At 44.8% G+C, this 24,584-nt stretch overlaps 2 protein-coding genes across 19 annotated transcripts in view; one reads left to right on the top strand and one right to left on the bottom strand.

Annotated features, from left to right (window-relative positions):
• Positions 1-10,975, top strand: part of XYLT1 (xylosyltransferase 1) — a 192,572-nt gene extending 181,597 nt beyond the window's left edge. For all 3 annotated transcript variants that reach the window (XM_083800133.1, XM_083800135.1, XM_083800134.1), the window contains exon 11: positions 2,842-10,975. In XM_083800133.1, the coding sequence (XP_083656259.1) occupies positions 2,842-3,164 (323 nt within the window). In that variant the 3' untranslated portion in view covers positions 3,165-10,975. The remainder of the gene's footprint in view (positions 1-2,841) is intronic.
• Positions 5,330-24,584, bottom strand: part of LOC310882027 (uncharacterized protein) — a 169,031-nt gene continuing 149,776 nt past the window's right edge. For 8 of the 16 annotated variants that reach the window (XR_014572767.1, XR_014572768.1, XR_014572769.1 and 5 more), the window contains 9 exons: positions 22,955-23,061; positions 22,089-22,275; positions 19,805-19,970; positions 17,978-18,436; positions 17,545-17,629; positions 15,440-15,656; positions 13,403-13,671; positions 11,778-11,941; positions 5,330-5,469 (listed from right to left, as the gene is read on the bottom strand). Coding sequence is in view for 1 of the 16 variants with exons in the window: in XM_083800142.1 (XP_083656268.1) it covers positions 22,219-22,275; positions 22,955-23,061; positions 23,642-23,829 (352 nt within the window). In the remaining 15 variants the exon portion in view is untranslated. Of the gene's footprint in view, positions 5,470-11,777; positions 11,942-13,402; positions 13,672-15,439; positions 15,657-17,544; positions 17,630-17,977; positions 18,437-19,804; positions 19,971-20,242; positions 22,276-22,954; positions 23,062-23,641; positions 23,830-24,584 lie in introns of those variants that run through there. The other 8 variants (XR_014572764.1, XR_014572765.1, XR_014572766.1 and 5 more) reach the window with 2 other exon arrangements.

The following is a 24,584-nucleotide window of genomic DNA, read 5'->3' as shown; positions in this document are numbered from 1 at the left end:
AAAAAAAAAAAAAAGTGGCTTAATGTCTGCAATCCAGTTAATTTTGAATTGGTTGCTGTCGCTGTAGAGTTTTCAGTGCATAAAGAAACGTCTCATAGTGGCAAGCCTTACATTTGTTAGGTTTTTTTTTCATGAGCAAGGACTGAAGTGTCAGTGCTTTAAAAACATGCCCAGTAGCTCCAGCCTCCCTTTGTGCAGTATTTCAGGGCATCTCCTCTCCTGTCCCAGCCCAGTAGGTTATAGTCATGGTTCTCTCTCCTTTTTTTTTAATCTTTACTACAAAGAGGAATCGCCTCCATCTCCCATAGCTTGGATGAGCAGCGTGGGCAGTAAACAAGGATGAGAATTTATTACTTTCTCCTGCGAACTCTTCAGCAGAGACTTAGAGGGTTCTGAGTTGAATCCTCAGAATTTCCTGTTGATGCGTAGCTCTGCACTCTGACTGCCATTAACCAGCTCCTCTACAGCACGTGCAGACACCTAACTTTGGGTATTCGCTCTGCTGTGGGGACAGGCAGTCCCCTTCTAGTATTGTGTCAGGGTTTCATAATTTGTTTCACATCAGGGAAGGACATGTTCTCTGTGTGCAGTTATGGCCCATAACACACTGAAAAACACCGTGGTTTGTTTCTTCTAAGTACTATCCCCAGCGGTCTTTCCTTCTCCTATCTGCTGATAATATTTTGTTTGTTGTTTTTCAAAAAACTTTCCCTTCATTTCCATTATGCACTTTTGCCGTTGTCTCTGCGGGCACGTCCTTGCAGCGCGGCTGGTTCTAGAGCAGAGCGCAGCGGTCACTTGGTGGTGCAGCGCAAAGCAGCAGTGTGCTGGGGGAGAAGTCTGGCATGTTGGACACAATTACAGCAACAGCAAAATGAAGACATTTACATGTGTTGAAGATGCTGAGGTTATCACCCTTAGATTTGCAAGAGCAGCCCCCTGATCTTAAGCAGCAGGGGCCACAGAGAAAAGATCATCTGCTGCGTCGCCAGCACTGGGTCCTACAGCTTCTGTAGGTTTCAGTCCTGATAATCCACAAAGTCCCAATGCTGAGCAAGTTCTGTTTCATCCCATTATTTGTCTGGAAAAACATCTCTCTTGTTCCAGGCAGAAAACACATGCACAACAGCCTTTAATTCAACAAGCTCTCTGAATTGCTGATTTCAATCAGATGATCCTGCTAGTAATGCCAACTCTTATTTATTTGGGGATTTTTACTTATAATGTTCCTATTTAATTAATATGTTGACAAACAGTCTTCCATATTTAATTGCTTCCAAAGGAGGAAATTTAATCATGTGTACTTGTTCTGTTTCTTAAACTGCAGTGCTCTGGCAGAGCACACTTCTGACACGTGCATGGAACAAACTCCTTTTGACTAGCGGTTATTCTGGATAAATAAAAAAAAAACACATTTAAAACAAAACTAAAAAAGGTGGGTTTGATGAATGCAGGAACAATTAACCAGTGTATAATGGTGATGGGAATCTGCCGAACTAATTTAATAGGGGATTTGAAGTAATGGACTTGCACAGTATTTGACATTAAAAACTTTGCAAATATAACAGCAAAGCTCCAATTAAATGTCCCTTTTCCCTCTAAATAAATGTACTGATTTATTGCCAGTGCCTGGGATACTGTCCTCTGTGTGGAAGAAAGGGCTCAGTGTCAGGCTGCAGTGCAAGCAGCAAGGACATGTGGAAGGAATTGTAGACATGAATATGTAATTCCTGGCCTCTAAATGATATCTGAACCCAGTGGCTTTCCTAGCCTGGAGCACCCTGAATGGGCCCTTTTTGTGTTTTAGACAGTGTGTGTGTTGGCAGAGCTAAACATATCCTCTGTGCTGCCGGGAGCAAAGATGGTAAAGAACTCAGCTGAGAACAGAAAGAAATGGTTGAAAATTTACTCCCTAGAGGCACCGAGTGAATATTTTTAGAGGGTCACATTCTGGTTTTATGAGTAGCACCGTAACCTGCTCTCAGACCTTGAGAAGTCAGTGTGCCTTAGACGAGGGTGGTCAGACCCGCAGCGTCCAGTTCTCTGAAGGTGTTATCACAGTCTGTCAGTGATCTTTGCTGCAATATTACAGATTTGGGATGACAATGTGCTGCATTTTGCTGAGGTAGAAGAGTTACTGTAAGAAAAGCAACCACAATGCAAAGAACCGTGTCATTAGGAAATGGTCTCGATCCATTATTCAGTGCAAGAGCTGGAAATACGATTGTCACTAGAGTGCACTTTCCCAGTGAGACTGGAGCACTTCCAGGAATGATGCTGGAGTTACACACGTTTCATCAGCCACGTATGGTCTGCCGAGGCGGTGGTGTTGTCTTTCCAGTGCCAGGAGTGGTACCACACGGGTTTTGGAGGCAGACAGAGCTCATAAATGTTGTGACTTCTACAGCAGGGGAAGGGGAATCAGTTGAGAAGCAAAAATAGGCCAAGATCTCAGCTCTTTCTTCCAGACAAATCATTGATAGCACTTGAAGGTCTGTCTGCAGTTGGCAGCCTTCTCCCTCCAGGTCTCTTTGAACCATTCCCTCATTTCAAAGTGTGATCGCCCATGCGTATCTGCAGAGGTAACTTCAGCTGAGCAGGGCATAGCTCCCGGGCTTCCTCTGTGCTGAAAGAAGCAGGGCTAGCTTTTCCTGACTGAAAAATGAGTTTCTTGCAGGGAACTGCACATTGCTCAAGCTCCAGGTATGGACAGGAGCTTGTAGCGAGTGCCATGCTGGGAAGCCCACGAGGCTGGGCCTGCCTTTTTGTTGTGCCGAACCCTTAAATCCTAAAGATTTTCTTTAACACACTGATTTTTGGGCTTATTTCTGCTTTTTCCAGAGGAAGCCTTGAAGTATCACAGCGGGCCTCCAAAGAACGCGTACATGGAGCAGAGCTTCCAGGGCTTGAACCCTGTCTTGAACATCCCCATCAGCGCCGCCCGTGTGGACCAGGCCAAAAGGAACGCAGCGCTGGTGGGCGCCCGGCTGGAGGCCTGGGTGGACTCGCTGGTGGGCAGCGTCTGGTCGGCCGTGGACATCTGCAGCACCGGCCCCACCGCCTGCCCCGTCATGCAGGCCTGCACCCAGACAGCGTGGAGCTCCCTGAGCCCGGACCCCAAATCGGAGCTGGGCCCCGTCAAACCCGACGGGCGCTTGAGGTAGCAGCCGGTACGCCCTCCTGCGGCATAGGGTTTTAAAAGGGAATTTAACCTTGCTTCGTACGTGAATCTCACACCAGGTTTCACCTAAGGGAACATTATACTTTTTTTTGTTACATATCGCAATATAGTTCTTAAAAAAAAATAATAATTCCGACAAGGCCTTTGGCACTGCTCTCTCCATCAGCTCTGTCAGGAACGGCTTGGTTCGCCTCTGCTGTCCCGCCGGCCCCGGCCACGCAGGCCTTGAAGTAGTAGCAGCCATGGAGAGGGCAGTGAAGGAGCAGCTGCTGAAAGTGTTGTTTTTTAAAAATAAATTTGTCTGTACCTCTGCGGTTTCATAGGCTTTAATTATTTTGCTACCATGAATAAATCACAGCAAAATTCCCTTCTATTTATGCTTCCTGGGGAGGTTGGTTACTGCAGGCTATATCCCATATGGCCGCATTACTTTACAGAACATGAAATAATTATGGTACACCCTCATTATTTTTTTTTATATATAACACAAAGCAATTCTGGACTCAGCTAATGTCTGGTGTCATCCTAGTTAGGGAATGCAAGCTGAAGCAGAGACGTTCAGATTACATTCAGAGAATTTTCAGACTAATTTCATGCTAAACTCTAAATGGAACTGGTGTTTTGCAATATTAGTCTTTCATTTCTCATGCGGTCAGGTTCAGGGTCTGGGTAGTAGCAGTATTATTTTAAAAGCCCAAGAAGCATTTTGGATTTCAGCCCTTTGAAATCTGCAGGGTCTTTCTAAGCCCACCAGCACCTATGCACATTGCAGACTTCCTGAACAGCAAGTGTGTGTGTAAATTTGGGTAGGATGGGCTGTGTCTGCTCACACGTTTGCTGATGAGCTGAGTTGTTTTTTCTCAGGCAGCGGAGTTGCTCAGAACCAGTAAAATGGTGGCATTTGGCCTTTGTAGTTTAGAGTTAGCAATTATTTTTATCAGTGTAAACAAGATTGGGACCTGAATCTGCAGCAACACATTTCTTCCCTATAATTGAGTAGTGGCTAATAAGTTTTAACACTAATTTCCTGCCTTGATCTCAGCTCTGCCAGCTCTTCATGAAGAAGGGTATTTTTAGGCTTGTCAGGACACCTTGAAGGCTGTGCAGGACATCAGGGTTCCTGACCAAAGCTGGACATGAAAGAGCAACACCATGTTTCTTAGTGCTTTTGCTTTATTCTCTCAACAAACTCTGTTCTTGTCTGTTTTCAGAGTTTCTAGCAGGCTGCGCCCTGTTTGAAATAGGCTTGTATTGCATCATTTTAAGCTGCATTTTCTACAGTAGGAAAAAAATGCATTTACATTCCAAAAACTTTTTTAAATGTAGGTTTTATGTGCAAATTCATCTCCAACTGATGCATTTTGCATTTGCATAAAACATGCACTTTGTTTCTGTTGCTGTGGTAATCTCTTGACCCAGAAAGGCTATTAGAAGCTATTGGGTTCACTAGGAAAAAAAATCCTGTTGATTTAATAAAGCCAGGTATCTGTTTACCCTTCTGTGGGTATGTCTAACTTTCATTCCTGCTGATGAGAGTTAAGCTTCCACATCAGGGGGGAAATAGACCCTTAAATCATTCTGTAATCGCATCACACAGAAAGGATGAATTCCCTTTTAAACAACACTTGCAAGATGATCGTGACACAGAGATCCCAGCGGCTTGTTCTCTCTCCGTAGTATTGGTTTAAAGCTACTTGCAGTTTGCTTTGGACTTGAAATTGCGGTGTCAGCTGTGCTGGCATTAAGGCAGAGCATTGAAATGTTTATCTGGCATGAAAATGGATGCATAGAAGGAACAATTTAGGTATTTATTATTTATGTTTTAGTCAATGACTAATTAGTAGGTGCTGCTTTTGCAGCTTGAAGATTATGTTATCTTACTAACTGAAGCTGCCTTTATTAAGAAAAGGCCTTCCTCCCCTCACACCTCCCTTTCTTTTTTTCTTCTTGATCTCGACAGTCATGAGAGCTGTAGTTTTAGGAAAGCTTGTAGCAGTGAGAGCTGGTTGAAATACTTCAGTCAAAATAATGTTCCTGCTTTTCAGCTGGCTCTGGAGGCCAGTGTGTTTAAAACCAGGGTTGCCAACAGGTTTATGTAATAGAAATACAGTGTCATTACTTACTCAGTAGGGTTTCTTTGTTGTTCTGTTTGTTTTGTTTTTTTAACAGTGCTGATTGTTAATCTAACATTCCTTCATGAAGTGCAGATTTTCTGGGGACTTCAATCCTCATTGTGAAATCCAGGGCTTTAGTCACATTGATGCGACGGCAACTGCACAGTTAAAGCCCTGCGGATCAAATGGAGAACATCATATTTAGGGCACACAATAAAGTTCTTTAACAATCCTAGTCAATGATTGTTCTCAATGAGACTGCTGGGGTAGTGGCAAAATCTTCAGTCTGTCTTGCACATAGGCATATGTATAACGGTGCGCCCACACAACACATGCAGATAACTTGATTTTTAAATTTGATACCCTTTTATTCTTTAACAGGAATGTTTTAAGTGCTTTGTTGGTAAATTCTCATTATTAACTAGATGAAGCAGAAGGTGACAACAATCCAGTCTTTTGTGGCTAGAAGAAAATCTGCCACTTCTGCAACTTAAAATGTAAGGCACAAATTATTTTCTTTTAGTTCAAAAAAGGAAAAGAAATCAAATGGTTGCTGATGTGTCTATTTACACTATATGTTAGGTTTAAAATGTATAATTTTTTTTTAATACTACCTTGTTTTCTGAAAGACAAAAAGCATCTACACAAAAAAGTTTTGTAGCAAGCTGGTACTCGCAGCACTAGCTGTAGAACTGAAGAGGCTGGTCCTACAGCCCTTTCTCAGGCAAAATTTCCATGGAGCGCTGATTCTGAGTAAGGACTTCAGAGATAAGTCCAACATAAATAAAAGGGGTGACAGTATCCTGTGAATAACTACTACATGTGTTTGAAATCATCAGAGGATGAGCTGCCATGTTTGGAACATCTTCTGAGCTGAGTGTCAAGTTTTGGCCCTAAATGACAAATTCAGCTATAGCTGTTAGTATGCAGCCATAGGCACATATGTCCTATAGGGACGCTGTGTCTGAGTTGCAAAGTGCTGTAATTGTGCAGTAAAACCCATGGAAAGTCAGGCTTTCCATCAGGAATCAGAGCTTGCTCCAAGCTGTGGCTGTGGCAGTGCTGCTAAGAACAACGCTCTGCTAAGTGGCTTTTCTGGTTCTGAAATGGCAGGCACTTGGAGCCTGTGATGAATATTATATATTGTTAGAAGAGAATAACTTCACAGATCTTACATTTGGTGAAAAGGAGAATTCAGAGCAGGGACCACAGTTCGTACAAAACAAGCAAGTTATGCATCTTCATTTGAATGTGCTAGTGTTATTTTCCAATCACACTGGCTAGTCCTTGCTGAATAGGACTCCAACTGAAAGCCAGCTTTGATCAGAATCCTTTTCTGTGGCAAAGGGGTCTACTTCCATATGCACGCATTTGTCCTCTGTGTATAATGCTTTGCTCATTTAAATTCTGTGCCCATTCTGTGCAATAGCCATGTCACACTTCTGTGATCAATCAGTATTACACAGAAAGGAAATGTGGCAAGATGTAGAACATCTACATACGTGATTTATAAATTACATCCAAAGTCAGTCTTAGTGATATGCAGACCTGTTTATATGGTAATGTTAAGCCTCGAGGCTAATAGAAATAGCTCAAATGACAGTATATTTTTAAGTGTGTCCAACTCTTTGGCGACATTTGGACACTGAGTAATCATATTTATATTTTCATTTTCTGATATTCAAATTTCTAGAATTAAAATTATGCCTTCATTTTTTGTGCTCTCAGCAAGCAGAGAATTTTAAGAATCCCTCCATGATGGCAAGTATTACACAAGGAAGTCCATCTGTGTCTCTGTTGCTAAGCCTTCATTATCGCTAAGCCTAGAGATGCAGGAATGTGCATTTGTGTGCTACAAATTGACTTTCCTAGGTATCAGCTTTAATGCACAATGCATGTACAGTTGTTTAACAGCAAATTAACAACGATCCTGCAGCACCTTCAGAAGGACCAACTGATGTGTATTCACCTTCTGTCCATCTGCAGAGCTAACTGCAATACTAATGAAGCCTCAGTCTCTCTTAGCTGCTATTACAGTGACCAGAGCAGTGAAGTCAGTGAATCAGAGCTGGAATTTCCTAAACCTGACTGAAGGGAGAGACACAGAATCATAGAATGGCTTGGGTTGGAAGGGACCTGAAAGATGATCTAATTCCAGCCCCCCTGCCATGGGCAGGGACACCTTCCACTAGATCAGCTTGTTCAAAGCCCCATCCAACCTGGCCTTGAACATTTCCAGGAATGGGGCATCCACAGCTTCTCTGGGCAGGATAAGGATAAAGAAGATGCTAAAACTTTGCAAAAGTTTCATATAAGCATATGGCAACAATACTTTGAACAAACTGGGCAACTCTTCTGCACAGCAAGACTGAGAAATGCTGATACCGTGAGATCTTAGTTTTGACTTCCCAGATAAAAATAAAACCAAATCCAGATTTTAATTGTGGCCAGACAATGAGGACCAACTTCTGTTGATTTCTGTAGTACTCATCACAGATGTCAGAGAACTGCCAGCTTGCTGCTGGCTATCACACCCTCCTCGTTGCTTTCCCAGATCCCAAGGCTTCAGGAGTCGGCCAAATTATACCTTGGCTGACTCCTTTGGGCAGGAAGTTTTGTATTCATGTGAGCCAAATCCCTTAGGCTTCTTCAAAACCCCAAGCAGTAAATTGGAAAAGTTTGCTTTTCAGAGCAGCCTTCAGCCAGCTCAGTACTAACATACATGAAGGTGGCTGTAAAAGTGACAGCGGTTATCTCTTCCTGACTCTTCAGGCACAGATATTTAATACGTGTAACAGTAGGTCTGGTTAGTTCAGCAGCAGAGAAAGACTGACCTGGTAGAAAGTGGTTAGCAGCATTTTCCGTTGTCCTTAGCTTCAGTCTGGTAGCGAGAAGGTAATGATTTATATGTGCTTTCTTTTCAACTATTCATGGCCTCCAAGCTAGTCTTAGGGATTTGTAGCACATCGCCTTAAACTCCTAGTCAATGACAACTGAAAATGTAACAGAGTTCTCCCAGACCAAACCCTCCAGCTTCTGCCAAGACAGCTCCAGGGCTGCCGTCCATGGGCCGGATACAAGCAGGTGTTGGGGGGACAGGACACTGCCTGTCCTGGGGGCCCAGGGGGGCTGCTGAGAACAGGAGGCCCTGCCTGCAGAGCTCCCCGCAGAGGGCAGGTGCTGCTGCAGCCAGGCACAGAGGAGCCAAACAAATGTGAAAGAGGGTTAAGAGCAGCCAGGATGCTGTAGACAGTATCATAGAATCATAGAATATGTTGCATATGGATCCACAGTAAGTGTGGGAAGGATTTTGTAGGGAAATGCCTTTTTTCCTGTAGGCTATTCAAGGGCAAGTGTTCAGATTTGTAACTGGCCTTTGAAAGACTTCGCTACCACCAATGTAAAGAAAAGGAGAATCAGGCTGAGAGCATTTAAAATTGAGGCAACAAGGTCTCACAGCCCATGTCACCCAGGACAGCAGCAGCATTAGGCTTTTTGCAGTTGAGCGTGTTGTTGGCAGCAATTAACCCTCATGATGTGAGACTGCAGGTACCATGTTGATTTTGCTCCTTTATACTAACGACAGTGTATAGATCACTCTCTTCTCTTTGCTTCTGCCTTGGTTACCTTCTTTTGCTCATGGGTGCTATCACAGCTGCTACCTCACTGTGTCTGCAAACACGTTTACCTGATAACAACAAAAAAAGGTACCAGAAATCTCCTTGAACTGAATGTACAATCTATGCAAATTCTCTTTCTACTTTGTTAAAACCTAGAAGTATTACATGTAACCTTGCCAAATAAACAGCAAGATACTGTACAGGTGCCTCTGATAACAGAGTGACAATTCTAGGCGCGGTTCATTGCGCTGCATTTGTATATTGTAATGACTTTGCTTGTCTTTAGTTCTGTTGTAATTAACACCCTCGACTGAGACGATAGTAATCTCTTGCTAGGGGAGCACCTTCAGTTTGCTGGGAATATTCTGGAGGAGGATGTCTGTGGCATTGACTTTTATTTTCTAGGTTACGTCCAAACGAAGGCACAGACCTACTGGCCAAAATTGGGATGGTGTTCCAGATTTTCCTTGGTAAAGCCTGTTGGCTTTGAAGTGCTCAGTGTCTGTTCCCATTGTGGCATCCAGTGTGTTGCCCCTTAAAAAAGCCTTACTTTCATCCTTTCTAAATGTGGCCTTAAAATATGTTAGAAAGTTAGGTGTTGTCTGTGTCTTGCTCACTTTTTCTGTTTGTTGTGGAAGGAATAAAAGGCACCTTGAGATTTCTATTACAGCTCAGTTGTGTTGCTGTCAGCTTACACTTCACAAATACAATAGAAATTGCTTACAAATGCAGTCTTTAAGGGAAGAAAATGACCTTCCCATTGGGCAAAAGGAAGGCTCAGACATTCATATAAACCTTAGGAAATCATGAGCTCTGTCTTTTGCAACTTACTGTAGATAAGGAAGGTGGATTTAATTACCTACAAAGTGCAAACTTAATAGCTTTTTATTTATCTTCAGACTGTAACAGGACAGACTGCTCTCAGATGCACAAGAATTTCTGGAGTAATTTCACTCATTTTTGACATGAAATAGTAGCATGCCTTTCAGAGTCATACTGGTAACTGGGAGAAGCTGTACCCTCTTTAATGGTATGGTCTTAAAATCTGAAGAACATCACCACTTGGGGCCAGATTTTGAGTGATGGTTGGGAATCTAACAGTACACATAGAAGACAGAGGAGTCTGGCTGTATCATCAAAGTCATAAATTCACTTCCAAACATCTGGCCTTTGGAGACAACCAAAGTCAGCAGAAACCAAGGCCTTCTGCTAAGGCTTGGATGTGTTGGTTTCTTTAATACTTTCTCTCCATGGAGAACTGTCATGTTTCAGTAGCACCAATATTCCCGGCAGGCTGCAGTGCTTTAGGACTCCCAAATCCTACCCTGTTCCCCGTTCTGATGCGTATACAACCCAAAGGCAACTGAGAAGGGTTTACATAGCAAAGAAGATTTGTGAAACAAAAAGTATTAATTCGAGTTAATGAAATGATTTTTCTGACTTTGTTATTTTGGTTTTGGTTGATTGGATTTTTGTATTGCCTAACATAATCCATAATAAGTTATTCCTATTCTGTCATTTTCAAAGACTGGTGGTAATATAGTTTTAAGAAATAACTATTTTGTTATAGATCATAATATGCATAAAACTGTACAGAAATATTTTGTAAGCTATTGAATAAGAAAAAAAAACATGTATATACAGCAAAGTTTAAAAAAATTGGAAATTCAAATGGAACACACTGAAAGATGTAGATATTTTGCTATTTATTTAACGGAGTATTTTATGAGATATTGAAATGTCTTAAATTGACCGGTAATCAAAGTTCAAAGTCAGAATGCTTTTCTTGTAGTAGAATGTGATTTTCAGCAATTATTGCACTACCCCTTTTTGCACCCTTTTGTCTTTCATTTAGCAGAAAACAATGTGCCTTAGCTGTATTCTTTGTCAATGGGAGTTTGTTTTTTTGTCCAATAAAGCATTTTTTTTTGCAGAAAATGAAATGGATGTATTAAATACTGTATTATACCAAAAACACTGCAGTTGTACATAAATGCTTTCTGTCATACTGTGTTTTCAGATGCAGAATTTTAAAATAAAAAAAAAGCTGTCTTTAGGAATGGATGTGCACACTGTGTTATTTTTAAACCCACTAATGGAAGTCTTTATTTAAAAGAACTTCGCTATTTGATGCTCTTTAGGAGTAAAAATGGAACAAAGCATTACTGAGCTGTGATCCCAATGCTGATGCCAGTATGCTTCTCGGTAAGTCATTTCTCAGGCCTCGTTTCCCAGCCATAGTAATTATGAAGGGAACTTTCACAGGTGCCTTTTGGAAATCAATTTTTGTTGGCCAAGGTGATGGCTTGCACATGCCACAGGACTAATGTCACCGTCAGCAACAGCATCGGGAGGCAGGGGATGGACGCTACAGAGCTCCCAGCACCGCTGACACCATGAGGTCCAGAGTCATGTGCAATCTTTTTAAGCCAAGTTCTCCTTGTTTTCAATCTCAAATGACTCTTATTGGGCCGGATTCTTCTGCCTTTCCCAAAGATGCCAAGGAATGGTAGGCAGAGGGGCAGAAAGGATTAACAAGGAGCCTGCCTTAGGTCCGTTTTCTAAAGGTCACCATCTGCAAGGCACATTGGAGCAGTTTGTTCCATGCATGCCCAAAGTGTTCATCATCCCAAAAGAGGAAGGATCTGGTGATGGACATAGGAATAGGCAGCTGGGTGCAGGAACAGGAACTAATGTTAGAGCTCCCTGGTTATAAGGACAGCAAAATAAATGCCCTTTGCCTCTACTGAGAGGATGAGCTCAGAAAGACCCATTTCTTGCCTAGTTACCCCAGGCGGGTTTAAGACCCAAACTAGCCATTGCCTAACATTCACCCAGATGAACACAAATTTATTTTCTTACCCACAGGCTCCACTCTGATCACAGATTTCTTAAGAGCTGCTTTCCATAGATGTGCTGAGGAAAACCAGTTAGATTTTCTTATAAGGGTGATGGGTCTCTTTAGCATGGTCCTCATGATGTGTTGCAAGTTTGTCTCCTAGTGCTGTTTTTTTGATGTGGGATGCCTGAAAAAAAAAAAAAAATCCTTGATGACCTTCCAAAAGTCTCTGACACCATCATGAGTCTGCGTGACTTCTTCATGCACCCCCAAGCAGTGCTGCAGGTTCTCTTGGCAGCCAGAGCTGCTTTTGATCTTGTGTTTTCTTTTCACCTGCTGTTCAGGAATTCCACTTTTTTGGCACTTAGATGCAATGAAAGACGTCTGTTTAAACAGGAGGGAACACAGTGCTAATATTTTAGTCTTTGTACAAAGAAAAGATTTTTCTGCAGAGGGGAAAAAGAAAAGGAAAAAAAAAAAGGCTCTCAGCACTGAAGCCTGGTTTTATTTATAGATGGGTTAAGTATGCTGCTTTTTTTTTTTCTGGCTCATTCCTCATCCAGCTGCTAATGTTCTTGGCATATTAAAAAAAATGAAAAGCTCAACCTTTGTTTTAATTGTCTCCAAATGTGTCACTGGCCTGAATTTAAAAAAAAAAAAAAAAAAAAAAAAAAACTACCAGGTGCTCAAGTGTTTTGCTGTCTTTGTGGACTTCAGCTAGGATCTGAACGCTCTTTGTGGTTACGCACAAAAATCCCGGAAAGCATCATGGAAAGGGCTGTCACAACGTCATGCTAACAGAGACATGTGGCATGAAAGACTACGTCTCTGTCTCGTTGAGATAGTGTCATCACATTTTTTGCATCTGCCATGCCTAATCTTTCTTGATCATAATTAATATTTATATAGAGTAGAGCATGCTTAATTCACAATAATGACTCAAAATGTACTGCAGAGCAGTTTGTCAGTAGGAAAGCACAGTAAACCACATGCAACAGCGATTGCCTTGACAATAGGGCTTTCGTTTCAGCGCCAGGATTTTTGACTTTTCTTCATCCATTACAAAAGAAAACGTAGCCTGTTTTCTAAAAAAGAGCGAACAGTGATCTGAGGCTTCATAAACACAAGCTGCTGCACTTCTTTGCAGTCTATAAATGATTAAAAAGTGGGAGATTCATGAGTTTCTACTATATTTAAAAAACAGACACAGATGAAATTGTTAATTACTTTATGAAGGCTGAGCTTGGTCGCTGTGGTGCCAAATCAGCCTTTGGGCATGGCTTATGCCTTCACCTGGCAGCCCGGGGTTGTTCTGGGCAGCCCGCAATCAAAGTGGTTTCATGCCAGGTTCCCAGTGTCATGCTCACAGTCTCAGGCTTATTTATTAGTAGCATTAACATGATCCAGAAACGTGTTGGTTTTTTAAATTCTTTTTTCAATGTATTGCTTGGTCTCTGGAGCACAGTTACAAGGGTTTAACACAAAGTACCTCCCCTGCAGCGATGTGTTAACTTGGTTGACTGAGAAGGCACGGCTGGTGGGGTCTGCACTGTCTCTTGGGTTACACACCTCTCCCACCCACACCAGGAAGCAGCTTTGCACCTCCCAGCCACCACTCGTACCTTCAGTAATACCACAAGGAGAATACCTAGGTTGTCTTCAGTCCCTTAGGGGTCTGGATGGTGCGACCTTGCGTCTTCGCCTCCCAGCGCTATGTGAGCCTCTTGCAGGGCCTGCTTTATTTCCCCTGCCATCGAGTTCTCCTCCAGCTGGTAGCACGGCCGTGATGGAGCAGCCCCTTCCCCAGGCATTTCGGTATCGCACAATGCAGAGCCTTCAGGCAGGAGCAGTATTTCATTCACGTATAAATGAGTTAAAATAATTTACTCCTCTTCGTCTGCCTCTGTAATTTTTTTCCTAAATAGAACGTGCATAATAATAAAAGAGATTTCACTAGAAACATAAAGTACATTTTAATGCGATCTCATTTATGAAAGTCTATCACTGGGTACATATGGCCAGGAAATGAAAGTATTCGTATAACAGATTAATAGCCAAGATCAAATATTTCACTTTCTAATAAAACCCGCCTATATGTGCTTTTAATTCCTCACTAAATTTAAATTTAAAAGGGCTTTTTTTTTTGTGCATTGAAAGCAAGCCCCTGCCTGCCATGCCATCCCTGGTTTCCCATTACTGCTCACTGATGGCTTGCTTTCATCAGCAGACAACGCCTCCATCCCTAGCCCTCAGAAGAAGAAATAACTCTTTGTCTCCAGGAAAAGTAAAAAAGAGACGGGAAGGTGCAGGAAGGGAAGGCGCAGGAAGGCACCGGGACCTCTCCCATCACAGCAGCGCGATGCAGCCGCGCCTGGCCCTGGCTTTGCAGCTGCGTCCTCCATGCACGTGTAGGAGTTTGCTGCCAGCCAAGGCACCTCCAATCTCCTGATCTTCTGCAGTACAACTTCGTAAAGAAATCATGCTCTGAAATGCCCTTCCATAAGACAGCCTGTTTAAAAGATTATTTTTTTTTTTTAACCCCCCCCCCGCCCCCCCCCCCCCCCCCCAATTCCCTTTTTGAAGCTTTTTATTCTGATTTAGTCCTTTTCTCTGCAGAGCCCACACATCCGTAGGCACTGCCCCCTCCGGCCCTCTCTCAGGGTGCCAGCACTCGGCTGCTCCCTGAATCTGAGCTGCATCACAGTCCTGTCCTCTTACGTGGAGAAGTGCCGAATTAATTTGCTCAATCATTTAATTAATTAGCATAAATTACACTAGTTTCAATACGAGAAGTCAGGAAATAGTAGCACAAATGTAATACTCTCTATTTAATTAAGCATGCCGTAGAATGTGTGTGTGCATCAAAAGGAACTTAGTGCTGTGCAGCCAGTGAATGAAACGACACTGATTTGTACCAGCTGCCTCTCGATTCAGCCTCAAAAGCAAAAAGGCTTTTTCCCCCCCTTTCCTTTTTTATTTTTTTTTTAATTTTTTTTTCCTTTTTTCCCCTGCTTTCAACTGGCCTTGAAGATGTTATAAAACAAACCAAGACATCCCAGCAGGAGCCTAGCACAGCAGCAACGCCATGGTTTTATTTTTAGTCCCACTCTCCGGCTGGCGCACCGCGGCTTGTGCACGACGTGCGTCACGCAGGGCTGGAGGAACGTGACGGTGGCACTGCCGGAATTGAGCCCAGAATCCCCGACCCCTCCATCCTCCTGCTGGTTACAGGCAGATCGTGAGGCTGCCTGCACCAGGATGGGGCAGCAGGACACATGCTCCTGAGCTCCCAGAGGGTGTTTTCTCCAGGAGAAACCCTTAAAACACCGATGTTTGGAGTGCTGCCTGCCTCGCTCTGCTCCATGTCTGTGCATCTGACCCCTGGGCATGGAAAATGAAAAGTGATGGTCTGTTGGACACACGTAGCAGCGAGTTTACCCTTAAAACGGGGGCGGCTGCAGAGCTCAGCCAGGAGCCAGCCTCACTGCCAGGAGCCTTGCAGCGCCCACGGCCCTTCCCTGCGCACCACCACTGCATGGGGCTGCTTAATTATAACAAACAGGACGGGCTGAGAAAGTGAGGCAGCGATTTATTCTGCAGCTCTTCCATTTTGGTACCTGAGCATCCCAGTGCACAGATGTGAAATGCGGCACTGCAAGCCTGATGTGGGCTGTAAGTAACTAACCTCAAAACGCAAGCAGTTCACATCAGAGGAACACTTGGAGGACTTGCGAATTTCTTTTTCTCTGTTCCACTCCAGGTAAAAGCTGTGACTAACGGCGACACTGCAGCTCCCACACAAGCAGGCTGCGTTCTGTCTGTTTGCCTGATGTTTCAGCAAGACTGCAGCCCGCCCTCTTCTTCCTTTGCTCACTCTAATTTAGGACTTTCGGTGTTTTGAGCTGAATCAACAACAAAAATACTGTTTATTTAAAATATAGTGAAATAAGCCCCAAAACTGTTGTGAAAAGAGAAAATGAACCTGTCCCTTTTCCATATATATTACATTGCAGTGTAGTTTGTATCCCCTGCCAATAAGAACTGCACATTTGCTGGCACGGCTCTGCAGAAACCTGAGCACTGTCAGCAGCTATTCCATGGAAAACCACAATTATTAAAAAAAAAAAAGCAGCACCCTGTGCTCTGCTGGCCCTTTTGTTCCATTTCTGACTGATTTTAATATTAATTTATGAGCAGCGGCCCTCTTTGCAGGTGGTTTTCTCCCCACAATTAGCCGTGTACATTACACTATCACCAGTTACAGCGTGTTACATCGCAGGGTGACTCCTGCCGAAGCCCCGACCTGAGCACCACAGCTTGGCCCTGCAGCACCCCCTGCCTCTGGCCCACCTCCAGAACTAGTCCTTCACACCCACATAGGTTTTAAAAACTCTTTTTTTGGCTGATTGATACAACCCCACTAAAACTTTGGGTTCTAAAAACTTTGGGAAGGGAAGGTTTTAAAACTAGGGAAGGGAAGGGAAGGGAAGGGAAGGGAAGGGAAGGGAAGGGAAGGGAAGGGAAGGGAAGGGAAGGGAAGGGAAGGGAAGGGAAGGGAAGGGAAGGGAAGGGAAGGGAAGGGAAGGGAAGGGAAGGGAAGGGAAGGGAAGGGAAGGGAAGGGAAGGGAAGGGAAGGGAAGGGAAGGGAAGGGAAGGGAAGGGAAGGGAAGGGAAGGGAAGGGAAGGGAAGGGAAGGGAAGGGAAGGGAAGGGAAGGGAAGGGAAGGGAAGGCTTCAGCATTAAGGCTTGATGGTTGTCTCAGTAGAAATGACTTTACAGAGCATCAGCTAATCCATGGAAAAATGTAATCTCACGACTCTGCCATGCATTACCAGCTGCTCTTGGCCTGTTCCGTGATCTTTTCCCCCTAATCAGAGGGGGGGAACTCTGTTTTCTAATTGAGAGAGTACTCTGCTGAGTAAAGGCAGGTTTTTCGATTCATACCTTGCCTTTCATAAAATGACTGCCTGAAGGAAGACCAAATGCCAGTAAAAATGAAGTGTAACATGTTGCATCTCCCTGTTTCTTCAGAGGTAACAAAATGCTCTTTACTATAAAAGCCATTTTCATTAGCTGAGCTTTCATCTAATATTAATGGCGCACCCTGGGGAATTGTGAGTGTGGCTGAATGAGAAGCACCAAGCTCAGACGTTCGTACACGTGCGGAGCCCTCCTGATGTCACCCCCACGTGGCTACCAAGTCTTCTCGTGAGGGGCCAATGCTCTAAGGCCCAGGCACTGAGCACTGAAACACGTCTCACCTGTCGCTTAAATAGGTGCCTGGCTTTTTTTTTATAGGCAGTTCCCTCTAATTTGGATCTGAACTTTAAGATTTAGATGAGGGGACACAGGTGAAAGGTTTTGCAGTCCCAACCAATTGTAGGTCACCGTCTGGAGCCTCCAGCTGCTCACTGATTTCCAGCAATGTTCAGTGCTGCGTTTATATGCCGACAAATGTGCAATTTAACAAACATCTTGCAAACGCAAGCTCATGTAGCGGTTCCCTCATGCACAACATGTACTACAGCACTGCATCCCTGCAGGCACCAGCGCTCATTTAGCTGGGTATAAATGAGACATTACAAAACTGACATTACTTATGAAGCCGCTGAAAGGTGACGTGCGGGTTTACACACGGCCGTTTCACCGGGTTTGTCCTTTCCTCTTCCTGGTCTTGCACTTCGAGCCCCATTCCTCTGCTAACACCCCAGGAGCTTTCTCAAGGCCCTTAATTTAAGGGCTCGGGGGTGCCAAGCCCACAGCCCTCCTTGCCACCAGCCTGTGGCTGACCTGCAGCTTGCAGAGCGCCGGCAGTTCATCCTTTCTCATTTGTTCCAAGAGCTGCAACAGCCCTGCTGCCTCTCCTGGCTGCAGCCTGTTAGACAAATATTGAAGATCCAATTAGGTTGCCCAAGCACCCAGTGTATTTTATGTTTTTTTCCCCCCACAATGGCTGTTAGCACAGTGCAGCCAGCAGCTGCCCTCCCACAGCTCCTTTCGTGGGCTTTTTGTATGGACAGGAGGTTCCCCTGCTGTCCCCTGAGATCTGCATGGTGTGTTGGGTCCGACAGGAGACTCTGGCATAAAAACACACCTAATAAGATATAAACGACTGCTTTGCCAAGGAATTCTTATAGTCAACTGATCAGCTCCTCAGGAGATTGCAGTCATGCTATCCCAGTTTGCTATCCCAGTTTGCAGTTTCAGTCCCAAAAGTGCTTACATGAAGACACCGGTGGCTCCCAGGCACTGCACGACAGGGGAGGGAAACCCACTGCTCTGCGGCAGGCTCCTGCTCGGCCGTGCCTCCTCCAGAGGGGTCACTGAGAAGAGAGATGTTTGTGCCTGCCACAGGCTCAGGAGAGGCCTTAGTCCTGTACCAGAAGAAGAAAGGGGCAGCTCATTTCTGCCTGAACACCACCCGCAGCTCCTGTTGGTGAGCGCCACACGCACCAGGCTGGGACGCAGCGAGCTGCCTCTTGCCCACGTTGGCACAGTGGTGGTGACGGTGGGCACCAGCAAGCAGCTCTGGTCCCATTGAGAAAGCGTGGCTGTGGTGCCAAGGAGAAATCAACGATTTGTAACCCTCAGCATCGGACCAGGCCGGGCTGTCATCACCTCCATAGGTCGGCGGTGCTGCGTCTCCTGGGCTCTGCACGGCGTGAAGCAGAGGTCCTGGAGCCTACACAAACATCACGGCAGGCAGAGAAATAATATATTTCATGTCAGAGAAAAAATGGGCTCCTTTTCCAGGCTCATTCCCCGCCTTCTGCATTACTCCCCGCCTGTTTTCATAAGGCACAGGGGCTATTTTTGAAAGCCGATGTGGTTTTATTAGTGACGAGGCCATAAACAAACACCCTGAACTCGCTGGTTCCCTGTGGGAAGAGCTTTGGTTCAGAACCTCTCCATTTATGGGCAGAGTCAAAAGTAAGTTCCCAAAGAGAAATGACATCTTTTACATTTTTTTTTTCCAGTAGCCACAGGGTTGGTTCCTGCTGGGGTGAGAGAATACAAGAGATCCAGAAGAGATGCCTCCTTGGAGCCCTGCTCTGTCCCAGGGCTCAGCCTCTTCCACGCACACACCAGGACTCCTGTACACAGCATAAATCTGGCTTTTCCAAGCCCTGCATGGTCCCAAAAGCAGCCAACCCCCCCCCCTAAGGTCAGCAGTGTCTATAGGGCTAACAAAAAAGCTTTTGAGGGCTGCACAGAGCAGGAAAAATTGATTTTTTTTCATGAGTTGCTGGATGTGGTTATTTTTGTCCCCAAAATCAAACCTCAGGAGAGAACTTCTGCTGCCACGCCTAATGACCGCCACTAGTGACTGCCACTGCCATGCCAGTCACCCCTGCCCACAGCAGAGCCTCTGTAGGCCGATGTGTTTGTAGAAAAACAGCACTGAATCCATATATACGTAACGTTTTTCTTATTACAAAAATATTTTTGTCTGGAGGGAGAGGCACAAAAAGGAGTCCAATTTATTTTAATTCTTTCACTTTTGAATAAAAGGCATGGAAGAAACTCTGAAGAAATACCAACAATTTCCATTCCTTGGTGAATCCTAAAGCTTCCCTGTCCAGAGGAGCAGGACTTGGCTTGGAGCCACTTTGTAAGTAGTTAACCAACATTTAAAGGTTTGTTTGAAAAAAATAAAGCCCCCAAAACCCCAACAACTTCCATGGCTCAGTTTCCTCAAGCACTACTTAACTGCACGCTCTTTAGCAACCACACCTGACTTTCACATGCATTATGTGAAACCACAAAGAGCTGTGGCCTCTCCAGGCTGCACTTCGGTGGGGGGAAATAATACATAACACTTTCTTCCTGTAAGCTATTATCACGAAGCAAATGCATCTGCTTTCCCCACGACAAGGAGCAACGGTGCTCACAGTTGCATTTAGTCCTGCTTTGCCCAGCACAGACAGACGTTGGGCAAAGCAAGACTAGATGGACAGATGGACAGATGGACAAAGGGACAGCTGGACAAAGGGCTTGCCAGCTAAGCCGCCCTCGAATCTGGGGTAATGTTTGTGTGTTTCTGCTGTACCTGCTATTATCGTTGTTTGGCTCCAGCACCTCTTTGCTCATTAGCCTTGGGACTACAACGGGAACGTCTTCCTTTTGCTATTCCCTTCAGATAAAACAGGCGAGACGGAGGCTTTTAGCCTTGCTGCTGGCTTTCAAAGTAAACTGTTTGGAATGTCATTTAATTTCTGTTTCAAGGAAGGATAAAAGACAAAGAAAAAAAAAGTTTTAATCGTCATATGAAAAAAATTAAAGTTTTTTTGATGCCAAATGGGAATTGTTGACTTTTTCTTTTTTCCTCTCCTTTTCTTTTGGGACCAGCTTAACCCACAGAAATGTCCTGTTCCTCCACTAAACCACTGAACTGAGAGATCAGTCACCTGTCAGGGTCCAGGTATAAATACAGCTGGAAACTCAACCCTCACTGCACACAGCTCTGTAACACTGAACGTCTCCCAGCGAGTTTCACAGGTGTTCTTTATTTTCCCAAATACTCCCTATTTATGACCAAAAAGCTAACCCCTCCACTTCCTTAAACAACACTAGCTGTAACGCCTTAGAGCTTTTGTTTTATTCTAGGTAATTAAAAAGAAAAAGAGAAAAAAAAATAACCAGAAGCACAAATTCCCACCTACAGGCATCCTTCCTAGATTCCAGTGGGCAGCAATATCTCAGCAGCTTATGGCCTGATTTGCTGCTGCTGGATGGTTCCTACCTCCTTGTGACAGGGAACGTATATATCCTTTACAGTGCAATAATACCCATCTGATAAAGCAATAAATAATGGGAGATTTAACAGTATGTGGCTTTTCTGTGTGCCCTGCAGGTTTATGCTTTGGTGCTAATATTTATGCCCTTGATTTATTGCCTTGATTTTCTGCCATCGTGAGGAGCTCCCGCTGCAGGAGGGTGAATCTCCCGTCCCAACCCCCCGTGCAGCTGCTGTCCGAGCAGACTCCCTTGCAGGGATGCAGCGCGGAGCAGCAACGCCACACGAATACACCTTGATAACTACAACTGTATGCAAAACCCACCGCCAGCTCAGCGCCAGAAGGGAGCAAGATTAGTTGTACCGAACAAGGGATTCAAGCAGAGAAAGAGCGGTAAATGATGTCTTTTATGGAGAGTGAAAGGTTTAGCTAGCAATTCCCAGCGGTGTATCAGTTAGCAGGCTGGACTGATCTCCAGGATGGGGAAATGTCCCTAGAGAAAGAAAGGGGGAAGCTAGGAGCAGCATTGCCATTACATGGGCAGCAATTGCTTCTGCCACATGTGCACTGAGGGCTGATACGGAGTCAACCAACGACTGCTGCAGTGCACTAGGTAAGGCATAACCTGTATGGTCAGGCACCGAGCCTGAGCATACAATGTGCTTCATGGCTGCATGAAGGAGATGGACTTTGCTGTAAGGGTTTGACCAGCTAAATAAGCACAGTCATACATAAGGATGGCCGGAGAGAAGAAGAGAGCAGAAGTCATGAACTAAATGTACACAGATTGAAGTCAGGAGCCTTGGGCAAGCAGCTGTGGGCTGCTCTGCTGCCTCTTCTATTGGACATAAGGACCCCAAGAGCTATAGCCTCTCTTCCATGTCTGAACCTCCCTGCCAGGAGGTTTGCTCCATATGTATACCTTCCTTTGTCCCCATAAGGTACATATATCTACGTATATAGTGTGGGCAGTGTGGAATAAAGCCCTAGGCCAGAACAGGGAGCAAAGCAGCTTGCTGTGTGCCTGCCTTGGAGGAATGGGACCCCTAAAAGGCACATGAGAAGTTCATTACCATATGCAAGAGCAAATCCAAACGCTTGCAGGCAATATTATTAAAAGCAGACCATGGAACCTCACAAAAAAGCAAACCCTAACCTGTTCCATGTGCTGCACAAATACAAACAGGCTTGCAAAGAAAGCCACCCCAACCTCAGAGCATGCAATCACTTCCTAAACTCTGCACAGATAAAGCCAAGTTTCCAGCACAAGGGCAACCTAACGCAGCTCCGGCTCCAACAAAATCATTTGACTCTTTCCATCGGCTATTTCCATAGAGAGGAAATTGTCTCGGCCTTCTTGAGACCAGGAGCTGCACTGATGGCCACGTGAGAGCTGAGTTTTAGCAAACAGGTGCTTGAAACGCGGGGCTCTGCAGCTACACACAGATGACTAATATCCACCAGGCGCCTGTGCATGCCAATGGCAGCTTTCCTGCTGAGCTACATGCCCAATTAGGACCCATAATTGCACATAGATATTATCTAGGTTGCTGATGTCTTTGACCAGCTAAACGTCTCAGTACAAACGCGCATAACTCAGCCTGTGAGCAGCTCCACTGAGGCCCAGGTCGGTGTGTTTAAGGCCATCAGGATCTGTGCAGCTTGCTGCAAGCAACCCGGGGAAGAGAAGAGTTTATCTGTCAGTTCAGCATGAGCTAGAGGTGAGTTATTGTGTACATATATCAGCATACAACACAAGTGTCTCCTTTCCAGTGCAGAGAACCTAAAAAGACAGATGCAGAGAAAAAAGAAGAATTCACAAAACATTTCCATCAGAGGATACTGCAAAGCAAAGCCCCGCAAGACCCCTCCCAGCCCCAGACTGTTACACAAAAGGCATCACCAATGTATATTTCTGTATTTAGCAAGTTAGCAATACTTTTTTTGAGCAAATGGTGCCTGCAGAACACCAGCTCCCATGTGTGCATCCCTGGAAATTGTGCCACAAACTGTGTATTGTGCTGACCTAGGAGCCGAGAGGTTGCATCCTCGGAGTACCTGAGTTACCTTAGTGTCAGCAAGGGGGTTCAGAGTATACATGAACCTGATGTAACATGCACAGAAAGAGCACCAGGAAAAGGGATAATGTTTTGTTTTTTCCCTCCTGATTCCATGTCTGGAGCAGGTGTAGCTCAAACTTTAATCTCAGGCAACTTCACTGAGGGTGCAAAGGCAGCTGGCAAGCCCCAGTACCGCTCCCAAGCCACGGAGAGCTGTACCCACAGCGCCCTGCTCAGCTAGCAAGGCACCCAAGGGACAGCACAGCCTGTCTGTCCTCCAGCCGCCTGCACCCTGCGGGGACACAGGCCACTCTTTGAGCCAAAATATTTGGCAAAGCACAGTAAGCAGCACGGCAGGCCAGGACATGGCTCGGGCCACGAAGACAGGAACATATCACATACCTTTTGCCTCCTAAATCCAGACATTGAGCAGAGACGGCTGAGTACAGACACTGGCTTTGCACGCTCGTACCCAGCTAACGGGTGTTTGCTTTTCACTCCCAACACACCTGTGGAAATATTGTCCATCAGTTATCAAGGATTTTCATATTACTATCACTGGTGACAATTTTCTGTGCAATACACAGTGGAAAAGACACACTGATGCCCTCAAAGCATGCTTTCCTCTGTCCTGTGGATAGCTTCTTTTGTTAACAATTTTCTTGAGATAACTGGGACAGCAAATTATTTTGAAATTGTTCTCAAAGATATATAGATATTCCATTTTTTTGGCTGACAGCTTTAATTATTCAGCCCTGCTGTAGCACCAGACGAAATATAATCATAGGAACAGGCTTCCAACACCACAAATAATAGCCAGTTGTGGGGATGGCATGTTAAAATCAACAGTGAAAAACAGCTTATACTCTCTGACCTCTACCCAGCGAAATCCTACTGTTGCTATAGCTGCTCTTCTGGACAGAGCGATATTTCTGTTAGCAGAGTCACTTGTGAGAGAAAAGGACAACATTGCCTTTCCCTGAATCGCTCCTGTGGTTCCCAGTCATTGTCTTATCAGCGGACTGATCACTCATTTACAACACACACCTATTAAAAAAGGTAAACATTTCTGTGCCGCACTTGACGTACATTTCCCATGTGCTCCTGTGGAGAGGCCGTGGTTCACGCACAAGATCTGTGCTTCTGAAACTTCTCTCCTTAAAGCCATCCTTCCAATGATTAGTGCTTTCCAACTCATATTAGGGCCTTTCAGTTCAGGTTGAAGGGATAGCTCACAAGAGGCACCCCAGAGCGCCCGGTCTGATATGCAAAACCACCTAGATGATGATGAAAATCCGATTAAAGCTTCCTGGGGCACAGCTCCTTACACTGTGTTGTACTTTTTCCTGCAAGCATCACCATAAAGACATGAATTACAGCTGCACTACACAGTATTTGAGCAGTCTGGCAACCCCCTGAACTGTTTTTTGAAGGCTCCTCTGTTGGTGCCCGACCACGGAGGCTGTTCTTTCCCCACACACTGAGCCCTGGGACAGTGGCTTTCTCCAGAGCAAGCCTTGCTCCACCAGCCCAGCAGACACTGATGGTGACCCCTGAACACGTAGACAAGCTGAGTTTTGTAGTGGTGTCTCAGGCCCTCCAGCTCTGACTCCACCCCACCTGAAACCACAAATCACATCTGTACTTGCAGGGACATTTTACCACCAAACATAAAACTGACATTTCTTTTTTATCATTTATGGGAGCTTAAGAAAAATAAAACTTCTACTTTCTTGCTTTTGGGATGAAGCTTTTCAAGCCATCTAAGCCTTTCTGATGGGTTTATTACTTAAAACATGTGTTGGGAGGCAGAAAATCCTGCCCAGAGCCTTTGGGCACTGCACCCAGGATGACTGAAACCCTCCGAAATGACCCCAAAGTTCAGAAGTGAGCCATGGTGAGGAAGTACATCAAAGCCCAAATATGAGTGGAAAATGTCACTAAGTGCTTCTAAAACCTTGCTGAAATGGGGTACAAGAGACACTGTGAAAGGACTTTTGTCTGGGTATAATCAGTGAGGTCGAGGAGCACC

The sequence above is a fragment of the Anser anser genome (genome assembly GCF_964211835.1).
Source record: "Anser anser genome assembly, chromosome: 15".
NCBI lineage: Eukaryota > Metazoa > Chordata > Aves > Anseriformes > Anatidae > Anser > Anser anser.
The sequence above is the reverse complement of the archived record's forward strand: the minus strand, read 5'-3'. Positions and strand labels throughout refer to the sequence as shown.